The 15,573-nt window shown below is 45.9% G+C and overlaps 1 protein-coding gene across 1 annotated transcript in view; it reads left to right on the forward strand.

The window, feature by feature from the left end:
* The first annotated feature begins 6,679 nt into the window (after positions 1-6,679).
* The window catches only part of PARVB (parvin beta), a 59,401-nt gene continuing 50,507 nt past the window's right edge, over positions 6,680-15,573 (forward strand). Inside the window, exon 1 of the mRNA XM_042889593.1 lies at positions 6,680-6,921. Coding sequence (XP_042745527.1) covers positions 6,807-6,921 — 115 coding nt within the window. The 5' untranslated portion in view covers positions 6,680-6,806. The remainder of the gene's footprint in view (positions 6,922-15,573) is intronic.

Below are 15,573 nucleotides of genomic sequence, written 5' to 3' on the forward strand. Positions count from 1 at the left end.
TCACTTCTGTAAAATGACCTATACTTAAGTGCCTCATACAATCTGAATTGCATACTGTAAATGTTCAACTTCAGCTATCTAGCATAGTAAGTACTAAAATCCAAGAATATGACATGCTAGAGGGAAGGGATGCAATCCAGAGGCACCTGGACAGGCTTGAGAGGAAGTTCATGAAGTTCAACAAGGCCAAGTACAAGGTCCTGTACCTGGGTCGGGGTAATCCCAAGCACAGGTACAGGTTGGGCAGAGAATGGCCTGAGAATGTTGGTTGATGAAAGATTCAACATGAGCAGGCAATGTGTGCTTGCAGTCTGGAAAGCCAAATGTGTCCTGGGTTGCATCAAGAGAAGTGTGACCAGCAGGTCGAGGGAGGGGATTCTGCCCCTCTGCTGTGCTCTCATGAGACCCCACCTGGAGTACTGCATCCAGTTCTTGGTCCCCTACACAAGAAAGACATTGAGCTATTGGAGCAGGTCTAGAGGAGGGCCGTGAAGGTGATAAGAAGGCTGGTGTGCCTCCCCTACGAGAACAGGCTAAGCGAGCTGGGGCTTTTCAGCCTGGAGAAGAGAAGGCTGCAAGGAGACCTGATAGTGGCCTTCTGGTACCTGAAGAGGGCCTGAAGGAGAGCCAGGGAGGGACTTTTTATAAGGACATGCAGTGACAGGACAAGGGGAAACGGCTTTAAACTGGAAGAGGGTAGATTTGGACTACATATGAGAAAGAAATTCTTTACTGTGAGGGTTGTGAGACACTGGAACAGGTTGCCCAGAGAGGTTGTGAATGTCCCCTCCCTGTAAACATCGAAGGCCAGACTGGATGGAAGTTTCAGCAACCTGGTCTAGAGGGAGGTGTCCCTGCCTATAGCAGGGGGTTGGAAGTAGGTGATCTTAAAGGTCCCTTCCAACCCAAACCATTCTATGATTCTAATTTAGCACTGACATTGCACTCTCTTTAAAGAGACTACAATTGTATGCATTACTATTACCGCTGGTATGTATTGCTTTTGCAATAATGCAGTGACTAAATCTGGTCCTGTTGCTAGCTCACTTTCTAAAATACAAAGCTTAGGATATGTCTGTGCAGAGCTCCAGTTAACATCCTTCCCCTTTTTATAAAGTTTTATTAATTTACATAAACAGGATCACAGATGTTCAAAACAAAAATTTGCGTGAATGACAGAAGTCTATTTCAAATCACATTTAAACATATAAAGAACATCTTTTCAGTGTGTGTATCTCACAGCCTTTATAGCAAATATGTTTAACAAAGCATTTCTGAGTTTTTGTTATTGTAAGATAAAAGATGACACTATGTTAAGAATGTCAACAAATGTTAGGTTTTTTTCCTCCAACACCATCCACATTTTGACATAGAGAAATATTTTTAGTGGGAAGAATGGAAATGTTTAGATACCACAATTCTGTTAGGATTTTCTCCCAGGAGTTCGAAGTTCATTTTGCTCATATTGATAAAATTAGATGTATTTTATTGCCTTTGGAACTTGGGCTTGTGGATGTTGCTATTAAGGTCTGCTCAAGTTCAGTCCTTTAGATTCCTAAGCTATCATCGCTTGGCCATTTAAATGGCAAGGCAGCCTTCCTGAGTAGAAATTGTGTCAGCTTCAGTCTCTGCACACTAGTAAGCTGGTCCACAGTTGAGAAAACTGTGATCTCTGCAATAGAGGAAGGAACGGTCAGGGGAACTTTGTTAAAGGCTGAACAGATGTTTTAAGCACATCCACTGACAGCCTGTGCTTTACCACACACTATAGGATTACCAGTGATAATAAACTGAGGAAAAATCACAAGCCTTTACCTGAGTCACTGTTTCCCTGCCTGTATTGCATTATGTTGAAAGACCACATTTTCCTATGGCATTTAAAAATGCACAAAATATAGAGTAATGCATTCCCATATTCCTTTGGAACCAACAGCCAAATTGTGCTATTACTTGAGTATAATATAGATAAGAATAATTTAATCCTTAGTCCTATTTGAAATTTGTTGCAGATGTTTGTAGTCAGGATGGATAAGATAGGTAGAAAGCAGAATCCTTGCAGAACTGGCTGTAATGCTAAACAAAACCAGTTAGTGCATTTCTGGTCATAGAGTGAATGACTGGAAAAGGATAAACGGTGTAAGGAATGCCTGCAGTAATAACTGCAATTCAGAAGCATGATGTTTGCTTAAATGGACAGTCTTGGATACCACAGTACTTACAGAGAAGTTGAGCTGTTGCTGCTTTTATAGCCACGGTCGCAGTTTGTGACAGTGAGACGGTGATTAATATCTGCAAGTGCTGGACCTCATGGCTGCAGGCCCTTAATGTTGTGTGAACAGTGCTGAGGTGGCAGGTACCATCTGAGGCAGTTTCTTCATCTGTGTAGTTACTTCAGTGCTTATAGTTCCTCCTAGGGGCTGCAGATGCATGATGGAGCTGCATCCCCAAAGCTGTTCTGCACACAGCATACGCTTTGCAGATGGAGGGCCACTCAGCAGCTGTGTCACTGCATGGCTGTTGGCCAGCTAGATTGTTAAAGACTAACAAACACTTGATGAAGTCCTGACATAAGTTCTTCATTTCCTATTTAGAGGATCACTGTTTGTTTGAACTCCACATTTTGCTTTGATTTTTGAAGTGTGATCTTGCTTTCTTTTGCCATAGAGGTTCTTTTTTTGGTCTCAAACAATCCAGCTTCCTTTCATTTTGCAATAAGTTGATATGCTTTTATTTATGCAGCAAATTGAAAAGTTTCTTTTATAAACAAACAAGATACCAAAGTGGGAGGTGAATGGATGTATCTCTGTAGTTTTCTTTCAATTATTGACAGATATTTGCATATAAGTCTTTACATTTCAAGTGCTTTACTTCGGTCAGTTCAGTTTCATATGTCATTGGACTGTGCATAGCTTGTGAACCAGCCCCTGCTTTCTTGGTTGGAGTTTGTATTCAGCTTTTCTGATTACAGTTTCATAAAAAACAATTCTGCCATGAGAAGCAATTGACTTTTATTTTCTCTAGGGGTTGGATAGCAACAATGCCTTAAAGCTAAGTGTAAGCTAAGACTACAGTGTTAATGTTATGACATGAAACATCCACCATGCAGTCCTGCTGCAGATCAACATCTGTGTGCCTCGGTGTGACCTGTAATTGTTGTACACATTCGGGTTATTTTGGATGCACTGGAAATTACCTCTGTAAATGGTCTAACCTGGCAATAGAATGCAAATGACTTCCTTGCTAATTGTTTAATTTTGCACGATTTTTTTTTCTTCAAAAAGATGTGTAATAAATGAAACGGGCAATTTAAGCAATGAACATCATTCTTTGGCATAAGTAAAGCTACTGTTCATTCCCACTCCCCTAACCCCTACCACTGATTTGTTTTATTGTGTGTATTTTTTTTTCTGTTTACCCAAAATATCGATCTTAATGTTAACTTAAAGAGTGGAAATAACAGCAGAAACTATTGCTGTCTGTGGAGACGATGCATGCTTGGCCTTGAGCTCTTTGCTGCACTTTTACACAAGTGCTTGTTCTGTACACACAAGTCCTATAGATCGTGGGTGCCACTCAGTGAAGATTTTTAGAGCATTCCAAAATCTGCAGGAGCTGTGTTAGAATGAACTTATTTAACAAATTTTGCAACACTTAACGCTCTCAGCATTGACACAGCCACCGTACATGATGCAGGCACGCTTTGCTGGCCAGCCTGGCGCCGTGGGTTTGGGGTATGGACACTCTCTGTGTGAAGGATGCCTGTATTCGCACCACATGTTAATGTGGGTGGCAACCTTGCATCTCATTAACAGCTCCAACGGTTGAGATGTTCACTGGAAAAAATGTGTTCTAGTTGAAGCGCATGTATTTGAACACAGGCGAATATTTGAAGTTTTTGGTAGGAGAACCCACTTTTTACACTAGCAAATGCATGGCATAAAACTCCCCTGCCATGAGCAACATGCCTGTTTGAGGAAACAGAACATATTTGTTCTTCCAAAGAAGGAGTATCGATAAAAAGTATTCATCAGAAGGTCCTTCATGTGCAAACACAAGGCAGTTTTACTCGCTGTGAGGTATTTGCAGGAAAGAAGGTGTTTGAGGAAGGCAAGGGTTGTCTAATCCAGAAAAAACTGCCTCATTCTTAGTTCAGGTTTACCATACATGACAAAATCAAGTGTAGCACAACATAAAGCCTACAAATTGTTAAAGGCAGGGTTACTTGTTAGTTTCTGTACCAAAGCAAGGTGTGAGTGTCTGGTGCAGCAGTTAAGACCATCTGTAAAAACAACCTGAGCAGGGTTGGGGAGGGAGATGTGCATGTGAGGGGAGTGTCTCATTAGATAAGGAGCCAGAGTGATGAAGGTGAGACCATGCAGACTGCTGTTTGCATCAGCTCCATGTTAAACACTGCATGCAGATGGATCCTGATAGCACCCCCTCTTTTGTGCCCCATGCAACACAGATCACAGGACCTTGCAACACAAAAGATCAGAACTGAAGGCTGCTGGCAGGCCTGGGACACTCTGAGGAAACAGGAAGAGAAGCTGAACTTATAACCAGTGTCTTAAGCAGGATTTCCACTTATTGAAATTAATTTCTGAAATCATGAGTAAGAAATTCTGGAAATGAATGAGAAAAGAGATTTTGTGTAATCAGGACTGATCACTACTTAAAGCAACAAATGAATTAAACATGCCCTGACTTTATTCTGTGTCTGAACACCAGTTACTCACATCACTAGTATCTCTTTTCGGTTATGCTGCTCAGCTTGTGCAGCTCTTAAATCTGGCAAAGTGGTTCTTGTTATTCCGGGGGATGCAACTCATCCTACAGAACTGCATATTGCTCAACACCACTGTGAAAGTGCTTTGCATGGGGGATATGGGAGAGCAGGGCAGCTGGCAGAGCAGGCTGGGTGCCTTACCTGTGTGCACTCTGTAGTGAATGGCTGTCACAAAACCAGTGCATTGTGTCCATGATGGAGATCGAGCAATCAGGGAAATGCACTCAGGTTTCACAGGTTGCCCTGATATACTTGCTTGCTGTGAGCTTGCTGTGCTCCCCTACAGTCTCAAGCATAGAGTCACAGAATCACAGAACAGCTTGGGCTGGAAGGAAATTAAAGCCCACCCAGTTCCAATCCCCTGCCACGGGTAGGGCTGCTACCCACTACATCAGGCTGCCCAGGGCAACTTCCAGCCTGGCCTTGATTTCCTCCAGGGATGGGGCATCCACAGCTGTTGTGGGCAGCCTGTGCCACTGCCTCATTGCCCTCTGAGTAAATAATGAAGTCTCCCTGGAGTCTTCTCTTCTTGTAGCTTAACAAGCCCAATCCCTTCAACCCTTCTTCACAGGAGAAGTGCTCCAGATCTTTGTGGACACTTTGGGCCACTGTGGACATCCTATGAACCTATGGACCATAGGGTGGTCACAATTTGGTTTTTGTCTCGCTTGTTTTTAGAAGAGTCAGATTCCGTCAGAGAGGCTTTGCCTAGGTTTTCCCAAGCTGTTGATCTGACATCAGTCCATTTTTAAGCCTGCGTGTCTGGGGCTCCTGGTGGGAAGCCTAGCAGGGCGGGATCACTGCTCACCAGCCCACCTAGAGGAGCCTGATGCAAATCTGGCCCACAGCTGCTGATGTGAAGATCTGAAATAGACATTATTTAGTAAAATGTTTTACTTAAGCTGTGTGGAAACACACACTGTAATGGTAGTGCAGGGCTGGAGGAAATTCCAGATGGGGCAGCACTGCTCAGAGAACCTCATTCATCTGAGGAGAAGCCCCGGTCCAAAAGCCTGCAATGCAGGACAGCACATGGCCAGTGCTCCTGTTCCTGGGCTGCTTTGGGTGCTGGAGCAGAAGCATATGATAACCTCTAACCTAATCCGTTAAAAGAAGAACATTAATAGCAGCCGCAGGTGCTGCTCCAGACCGGTAAGTACAGCTCGGATCCAGGCTTTGCATAGTCTCTGTCGCTCTCCTGTTGATTTGCAGAATGAAGCAGAGGTGTGAAGCCCCTGAAGGGACCCTGTAGTTCCAGTACAGATAGAAAACCTATTAGAGGCACACTGAGGTGAGAAAGCATTGTTTTCTTGAATGCCAGTCATTGTGTAAAATAATACTTTCAACAAGGAAAAAAAATCAGAGCAATTACATGCAGATGAAATGGTAAGTAACGGTGTCCTTGTGCCGCAGGGGACTGGCCGAGGTCACGGGCACAACTTTAGGTATTGCTTCAGGAGTTAAGTATGCGCACGAGAGCTTGCAGGGTCCAGCCTGACGCTAGGGACTCTCGTGGATCTGCTTTCAGTTCATTTCACAGAGCCCCCGTCAGGCTGCCCCGCGCTGTAACGAAAACTCTCCGGGATCTCCTGTTTCCGTGCCCGCCGGCTCCGCCAGGAGCGCAGGGGCTCTCAGCCCTGATTTCCTCGCCGCCAGCAGCACAGCTGGCTGAAACTTCACGTTTCTACGCTATTTTAATTGCGTTCCTTGAGGCGCTCTGTCTGCCGGCGCCGTGAGGAAGCAGCCCGGCTCTCCCCGCGCCGTGCCGGCTCGCCATGCGGGCCCGCCTCCCGCCGTGGCAGGGCGCTGCGGACGGCGGCTCCCAGCCCGCCCCCTGCCCTCCGCCCGCCCGCCGCTCGCACGCCCACCGCCACCCGTTCCCGCTCCCCGCCGGCTCTTCGCCCTCGCTCGCGGATCGCCGGGCGCTTCCACCGCTGCCGGGCTTTGTTCGGCTCCGCGAGCCACTTTAGCGCCCCTCGGGCAGGGCAGAGATCGGGCGGGCTGCCCCGGGCGGAGCCCCATGTCCTCCGTTCCTATCCGCTCCCCGACGCTGCGGCCGCACAGGATGAAGAAGGACGAGTCGTTCCTGGGCAAGCTCGGCGGGACGCTGGCGAGGAAGAAGAAAGCCAAGGAGGGTGAGTTCGCCCACGCGAGGGAGGGGAGAGGGGAGAGCGCATCCGAGTCCCCGTCCCTCCCGGGCAACCCGCGGCGGGAGCGGCGGGGCTGAACCCCCTTTGTTCTCCGGGCGCGGGAGGGCCCCTGCCGCCGCGGGTGGGCGTGGAGGCGGTTGGGGCGCTTCGGTCACCGCTGAGCGGCGCCGGTCCCGGAGGGGAGCCCTGGCCCCTGCTTCTGTAAAATAAACTTCTGGGAATAAAGGTGATTGTGGGCGTCTTTATTTCTCTGTAGAGGCGCGAGAGTGGTAAAGCTGCGAGGGAATGATTAAATCCACCTGTGTTTTGTTCCCGGTCTATCCGTGGCTTTTACAGCTGTCTCGCCCGGTGCTCTTCCATAGAGGCGCAGTCCCAGTGCGCCAGCGTGGGTCAATAGAGGGCACGAGGGTGCTGGCGTTCTCCTTCTGTGGAGGAGGTCCTGACAGTGGGGCTGCGCCCATCCCCGGGCACACAGCCTGGCGGGGCACCCCTGCCATGGCCTCCTGGCCGGGTGCTGCCGCCTCCGCGTGTTTTCCCGATCGCTTATTCGCACCAAAGGCTGTGCGGAGATAGGACTGCGTGCTCTGAAGCGGCGCGGCTCCCTATCTGCAAAAAAGTTGTCGTCTTGCCAGCGGACTTGATAAAGATGGCCTGGCCCTGCGTGTGTGCAAACTTTTCCCCTAAGAGTCTGCTGCTCCAGGACTGCGCTCTTGTCGCCCTCTGATTCCCTTACTGACCCAATGCCCGCTTCTGTGGTGGAACTCATCTCCTTGTTCCAAACCGTGGCTGTCTGCACATGTGAAATCTGGATGTTGGTTCCATATGCCTCAGTGCAGTTGGGCTTTCTGGTGGGCTAACATCAGCCTTGGCTTGTTCTGGTGCCTGATGGATGTGGAGCAGGGAGGTAATTCCGGTGTCAGTCTTTCTGAGTGTGCTTTGCCCTTCTCTGCTCACTGCCCCTGATATTAAGAAGGCATTTTGGTAATATTGGGGATATTTGCCCTCAAAAATGCAGCTTTGGGAAATTGCTTCTCTTCTCATGGCTATTTTGGTGTGGCTTTCTGGTATTTCCCCTGTTATCTATTTTTAATCAAGTTTCTCCGTTGTGGTTGTGCTGAAGAGCTGCTGAAACAGCTACGCCTTTTTGGTGATGTCACTTACGGATGAAGGAAGGTGATAGAGAAAGCCCATCCCCAGGAGGGGATGGTGGCACGTGCTTGGAAAACATACTTTACTTGGAACTGACTTTCAAACCTGAACAGGTTGACAGCTTCGCTTCCTCAACAAGAAGCTTCAGCGTGGCAAGGTGATGTTTATTAGGGTATGGTCTGAGGCCACTGGCTTGGTTTGCTGCTTTGGCAACCCGTGTGGCCACAGCTCCCTTTAGCTCTGGGGTAGCAAGTTTTAGCAGCTGCCTTTGGTGCTCTTTGGGGACTTGTGTCTTGCAGTGATAGCGTGGTCATGCTTTTGCCAGCGTGAAGGAAATGGAAGTGTGTGACTCAGCTTTTAGTCAGAGTATTCCTTCCAGTTTCACAAGGGGAACAGAGAAAAGACAGCGCCCATGGCTGCAGACCACCTCCTCTGCACAGTTTATGATGTGTTTATGCAGAGCACTGTGGTGCTGCTGTTTTAAGGGGAAATAGCTTACTACTCTTCTAGATTCTCCTCTGTTGGAAGTTTTAAGGCCTGTGGAAGTCATGCTCTGCAGGTTACTGCACACCATAGTGGGGTAGCTCTGAAATGTGGGCCATGGAGAACACAGCTCTGACCAAGGGGACGAAGGGCTCAGCTGTGAAGAGGTGCTGGGCTGGGATCAGTGTTGGGGAGAGAGGCTCTTCCAAAGCTTGGACTGGGACATGGACACAGAAGCAAATTGCAGGGCTGGAAGCTCAGTCTTGGTATGTGATTGTGAAGCAGAAGTAAGTTGGAAGCTCACTGAAATGGTACTGAATTGAGTTGACTGACCACATAAGAACTGTACAGGCAACTTTCTCCTGGGCTGAGGAACCACTCCACCCGTGAGGACTTCCTTGCTTCCCTTCAGGCAGCTGCTGCTCAGCACCCAGTGGACCAGCAGAGGTCAGTGATCTTCCAAAACTAACTACTGTCCTTCCCACCAACTGCTGTCCCCAGTAGCAAGCTGAAAGCTTGGCTGCTGACTTGCCGCAGGCAAACCATTCTTGCCTCTAATAGCATGAGAAGTAAGCAAACCAAAGCTCTTAATACATTTTACTTTCACTAGCGTGTCTTTTGTATCACAGCATAAAGACAGGCCTGCTATGTGATAGAATAAGGGGGAATGGTTTTAAACTGAGACAGGGGAGGTTTAGGTTAGATATTAGGAGGAAGTTTTTCACACAGAGGTTGGTGACACACTGGAAAAGGATGCCCAAGTAGACTGTGGATGCCCCATCCCTGGAGGCATTCAAGGCCAGGCTGGATGTGGCTCTGGGCAGCCTGGTCCAGTGGTTGGTGACCCTGCATGTAGCAGGGAGGGTTGAAACGAGATGATCGTTGTGGTCCTTTTCAACCCAGGCCATTCTATGATTCTGCAATTTTATTGCCATCTTGACTGTATGTGTGTACAGACCTTTAAACTGGTCCATGCAGCAGTTGGAGTCCAGTTATATTATCCTTTTATTGTTTGTGCATGACTTGGCCATGAGCTATATAGCTCACGGAATCACAGAATGGCCAGGGTTGGAAGGTACTTCAAGGATCATGAATCTCCAACCCCCCTGCCACATGCAGGGCTACCAACCTCCACGTTTAATGCTAAACCAGGCTGCCCAGGGCCCCATCCAACCGGGCCTTGAACACCTCCAAGGACGGGGCATCCACAACCTCTCTGGGCAGCCTGATCCAGTAGAACGATGCTGAAAAAAGGTTTTATTACTTAATAGGGGTTTCTTTTTTAAATTGTGATTGGCAGCCATGCCATAAACAGCTGTTATATGTGGCTATCAACCCATAAGCAGTGGAGTGTAAATATTTTTTGGCAAAGTCCTTCGTAACATGCTGTAATCTATTTCTAGGGAGCTTATATTCAGAGGAGTGTTCACTAGGCTTATCAAGGCTGTCACTGTAAGTTTGTAACTTTTCTTTACAGTGGGATGGTAAATACCCATTCCTGAGTATGGTGATGATAGTGACTATGGTGATATTCAAGGTGTTGACTGTGCCTTGTTAGTAACTTTGCTGCTACTCCTGCTTTAGCAGCATGGCATGGTGTAGTGCTTTGTTAGCAGGTGCCTGGAGATGAGGTAGGGTTACGATTTCAGGTCCAATTCCTCAGCATTTTAAGAGTAAGATTCTGTAAGTTGTTTAACTGCTTGGAATACTTGGAATTTGTCCCTTGAACCTTTGCTTTACACCACTGCTTCTTATACTTTTGTTTCTGAATTGTTATGACTGAACCGACTTATTAGTCAACGCTGGCTTAAAAGAAACAACAACCACTGTTGTTCATTGGGAAACAGTTTTTAGTCCAATTTCCTACAGCCGTGGTGTGTGATCTCACTGTCTGACTCCTTCCTTCCTCTTCCTTCCTAGGAATGTTTTTAACCCATCGTTTGGCTAAAAAGGAGAGAAAACTGCCAGCCATCAGGATGATTAAATGACCACAAACTTTGTCAGAGCGAGCGACCAGTTACAACAGAAAGATCTCAGTGGAGCACCAGCGCAGGAAAAGCTATGAGTGATCTCGACCCATGTAGGATAGGAAAAAAAGCACGTGGGAGGGAAGCTATAAGGGAAAAGGAACTGTCTATGGGGAGAGTGCTGGGCGGGGTTGTGTATTTCTTGATGTTACAATAGGTTGTGACACACACTGTGAGAAAAGCAGGATGTGTTAATTCCAGTGCTCATGTCACCACCTGGATTACAGTTTTTATCCACATGAGGTTATACGGAAATGTGCATAAAATGTTCATTTGCCTGGTGTTACTGTGAAGTACCTTTGTCTCGGTGTATCTTGGGCATTCAACACAGATCTCTGCCAAATCAGCTTTAAGTAGCTTAGGAAACTGTTGGAGTGCTGGTAGAACCCATAGCAGATGCTGGCTGTGAGCTACTTTTCAGACCCTCTAAAATATACAGTTCTGAATAATGCTGTATTTTATCTGCATTGATAAAAGGAACTAAAAAATACACGTGTCTCCTTTTTCCTGTTGTTAAACAAGTGATGTCCTTGTACTGAAATAAAGGAGCTATTTTGCTGCTAGTTTCAATGCTGGGTTACTTCCAGTCCTTTGATTTCCTCATGACACTGTAGGAAAGACGTGGGCAGCAGGTGTTTGGCAAAATAAATTTTCTATTATTATCTGTGTGTGTATCTATACATAGGTTTTGTGGAGGAATCAGCCAAGGAAATACAACATGCTTAATTTTGCTCAGTGTTGTTTCCCAGTGACACAATTGAGCGTGGACGTAGAGATTAGGAAAATGCTCCAGAAAAGAGCAATGTGTGGTGCTTGTCATCAATGGTGGAGAGAACTGACTGCTGCAGGAGGCAGCTGCATAGTATAAAGCTTTATGCACATCAGGGCAGATTGAAGGAGTGGTTTTAGGGTCTGTGCCTCTGTGTAACAGTGAGATGCTGTATCTGGGAATATCTGGGAATAATCTGCTAAATTACCACCTGTATCCAGCAGCACTATGCAAGTTGAAGCTCATCTCCAGATTGTTCAGGTAGAACTGCTTGTGCTGCCCAATCCATTTCAGCTTTCTTGAGGGAAGAACAGGAGGAAATAAGCTCACAAGCAGAATTAAATTGGAAGAAATTGTTTCTTCGTAGTTCCTTTAAAGTTGATGGGGCTGCTTGTGCAGGTAATTGCTCTTCGGAGAAAGAATTGGCTCAGAAGCATGTTCCTTAGATCTACCTCATTGCCTCTTTGTATGATGAGTACATCTCAACTCCAAGGTGTCCCCTTGAACACAACAGGATGGGAGAATTGGAGTTAGCTTGAAAAACAGATCTCATTATCTTTCATTTGAGCAGGACACGCTGAATGCTGTTAGAAGCTCTGTTTTCAGTGCTGTCTGTTGCATAGTCTCTAGAGGTGTGTCAGTGTGAATGCGCTGCAAAAAATTGAACTCCTCTGTCTCAGTGTGTTACAGCTTTGCTTTAGTGGCTGCTTGAGACTTCTAACAGAAGTATTTAGCTTTGAAATGATTCTGAGAGGTGCCTTTGATGTAGATCCTAGAAAGATACAAGACTGTAAGGCAGTCTTAACTTAATCTTCGTTCACCTTGCAGGTGGCACTCATGCTGGCAGTGTTATTTATGTTGGGGATTTGTCCTGCTCACAAGCCAAGTGGATGGCTTTTTGTGCTGGCTGTGCCCGTGTGTCCTACCTCATAAACTGGTGCTGGAGGAGTAATTACTTGAATTGCTCTGATGTGGAACTGGCCTTTGGTATTTAGATGATTCCCAGAACGCTCAGGATAGAGTCTGCTGCTGCTGAGTGCCTGTGCTATACTCTTGAGGGGCATCTGTGTTTCTGACAGGCAGTGAAGTGCTGAGTGACCTAAAGGTACCTGCTGCTCCTGCATTTCTCACCTGAGTGGAAACAAATCTGCCTCCCGTAAATCTCTGAGATACAATGTGATATAAGCTGCTTCTGGTTGCTTTTGACTATCTGCTGACCTGATAATCACTGTGTTTTAAGGCTTTTCCTTTTAATAAACTGGTGGTAGAACTTGCTCCATCTTCTGTTACTCTCCGTGCTTGTAGTGTGTGGAATTGAGTTTGCAGCTGGATGGAGAGACAAGTACAGAGTGCGAAGGGTTGAGTTCTGTGTTCCTGGTTCACTCAAGAATGTTTGCTGCAGTCTGAGAGGATACTTGGCAGGAAGCACATTGATTTGTGCATCATCGTGGGCTGTTGCTGCTGCAGTACTTGATCTGAAGATGAGATGGATGCTAGTTAATCAGAATTGTTTGCTTTTAAAGAGAAGAATTGGCATAAAACGATATTGAAGCCACATACCTTTCTAGATAATGCGTACACATCCATATGTGCAGACATAAGCAAATTCAAGTTGAACTTTCTACTGTAAATTTAAGCAGAGAGAGAGTCCTAAATTTCCAGTCAGAACCTGCAGCCTAATTGCTGAGTTTTCCTGTAGGGCTCATTTGTACCTCTGACCAGATCCATCTTCAGTCTTGTCTTGCTGATTCAGTTCTGATGTTGTATTCTGTTCTGGCAAACGTTTTATTATAGATAGTTTATGTCAGTGTCTCCACCAAGAAAAACTTAATGTGCACAAGAATAATCTTTTTAACAGTGTCATAAAAAATCATGTTTTAACTCTTGTAACCATGTCAAGGCGAGGATGGTTTGTCCTACACAACTTTAGGTATCGTGTCTCACTGACACAGTAGAGTTTCCAATTACAGATGAAAGTTTTTCTTCCACACAGTCTGCAGCTAGAACATGCAAAATAGTTCTGCTGCTCTGCGATCTTTATTGAAAAAAAAGTGACTTGCTGTTATATAACAAAACCAGACATTCTAGAATTGTTTTATCTTTGAAGTTAAAACCATTAAAATAAAATTAATTGTAAGAACGCTGGTATATTTTATCGTAAAACCTTCGCAAGGTGCTTATTTATGCTTTCAGATTCTTAAAAATACTAATGCAAGGAATTAGAGAGCGACTTCTTTTCTCCTTAAAAGCTAAGCTACCTCACTTCAAGGCAATTGTCCAGCAATATCTGTTTCTCTTCATTTCTTCTAAAGGTTTTGTTAATGTTGACATCTTGGGAGAGACTTCCTCACGCAGGCATCTGGCAGTTTCTCTTATGAGGAGCATATGGATGAGCCCTGTGAGACTCTGATGTATGGAGGGCTGCACGCGGAGCTGATGTGGAGCGGGGGAGCTGCAGGGTTGTGCGTGACCTCATGCAAAGTCTGTGCAGATGCTGTTTGCTGAACAATGTGAATGGAGGATCCTGATCCTGCTGGTGGGTCTGTGCAGAAGATTAGGCTGTGCTCTGCAATGCCTGTTATCACACTGTTTTAAGTGCTTGTATTTTCTTTAAGAGTTGTGGTACTTCAGATCTCCTTATAAATACAAATATACCCTACTGATTTAAATGTCGGCAATACAGGAATCTAGACTAAGTATAGCTGTGCATAGCAGTGCATATGTATTTTAAGAACTGCTACAGGCCAGCAGATCCAAAAAACACAAGAAGCTACTCAAATTTTTCAGCGCAGTGCTTTGAGCTTTAGATCATACCTTGATGTTGGAAGATCTGGGAGATTAGCTGGCAAGCTCTTTTCATTGCAGAAGCATGTCTGAACAACTTGTTGTTAAGGGATCTGAGGTTATATGGTCTGCAGTGAGGCCAGCGAGAGGCAGAATCTACTGGTTAGAGGGTCTGGTGTTTCAACAGTTAAGAGTTTTGCAATTTCATTGGGATGAAAATTTTGTGCGTATATCTTCTGTGTACAGTTGTCATGAACACAACTGAGAAGCTTCAGGTTTGTAGGCTGCAGAAGCACAGTAGCTGGTACTTGAAAGCTGCTCATGAGGGATTTGCTTTTTGTTTTCAAAGGGAATCATGTGGTCAAATCTTTGGGGCACCACTAGAAGTCTTGACTTGCCAGCATAAACCTATGAGGGGTGGTCTCTGTTGGGATTCCTGGGAAATGATATGTCAGTGGGAAAATAATAGTACTGATAGATAGATATATGACATGAACAAATAAGGAGGAAGAGTCTTCTTCATGTGGCATAATCTGTTTTTATTGTTGCCCATGCTGCTTCTGATAATGCTGAAGGCTTCAACCTTTCCTTATAACCCTGGGCTCTCTTTCCATTTTTAACCTTTCTGTGCTCTTATGTCAGTGGTCTTCACTTGGTCTTCACTGCACCAGCAAGCTAAAGCCATCTCTCAAACTCCTCACAATTGCTTTTGGAGGCCAGAAAGCTGGTAAAAAGGAAGGAAGGGGAGATGGTGTCTTTTTTTTGCTCTGACCTCTGCTGGTTGTCACAAACATCCAGGTTCTTTGTGCGGATGGATGTTTGGTTGAGGAAAGCAGCAGTTTAAAAGTCAACCACATGACTCCAGACCTATATCAACCCATGCTAGTCTGGACTTGATTGATGGTGTGGGTTCTGTCATGGTACAGATTATCTGTCACAGTGTTCACTGAAAGGTGCCTTACTCTGCACCATGCTCCAGTTGCACTCTTTGTTGTGGTGGCTTTTGTGTTTGCTTATCCACTCTCTTGTACATTCTCTGTCTGTGCTGTGAAATGTGCTGTATGTGTACATTGTTACTGATGAAGCTTAGCTTCTCCCTCAGGGCACTGCAAAATCAGGTGATGCAATTGTCAGAGCTGTTGGCTGCAATTTGCAAAGTATGCATGTCTGCAGCAGGTTTTTCCCTCGGTATAGGGCACATACATGCAGCGGCCCTTGCTTTATGTGCTGCCCCTGTGACTGTGGTGTACGTGCCGTTAGTAGTCCTCAGACGTGACACTGGCTCTTCCCTAGGCTGAGGATGGGAGATGGAGGGAAGTATGGCATGTGTTGTAGCTAGGAGGAGAAAAGGTGAAGGGCAGGGTAAGCACTGGGTTGGCTCTTGAGGCTTCTGCTGCATGACAGGCTGCCCAGTGACAGTACACA

Source organism: Lagopus leucura, unplaced genomic scaffold, assembly GCF_019238085.1.
Source record: "Lagopus leucura isolate 7727_CA_CO unplaced genomic scaffold, USGS_WTPT01 Super-Scaffold_100159, whole genome shotgun sequence".
Taxonomy (NCBI): domain Eukaryota; kingdom Metazoa; phylum Chordata; class Aves; order Galliformes; family Phasianidae; genus Lagopus; species Lagopus leucura.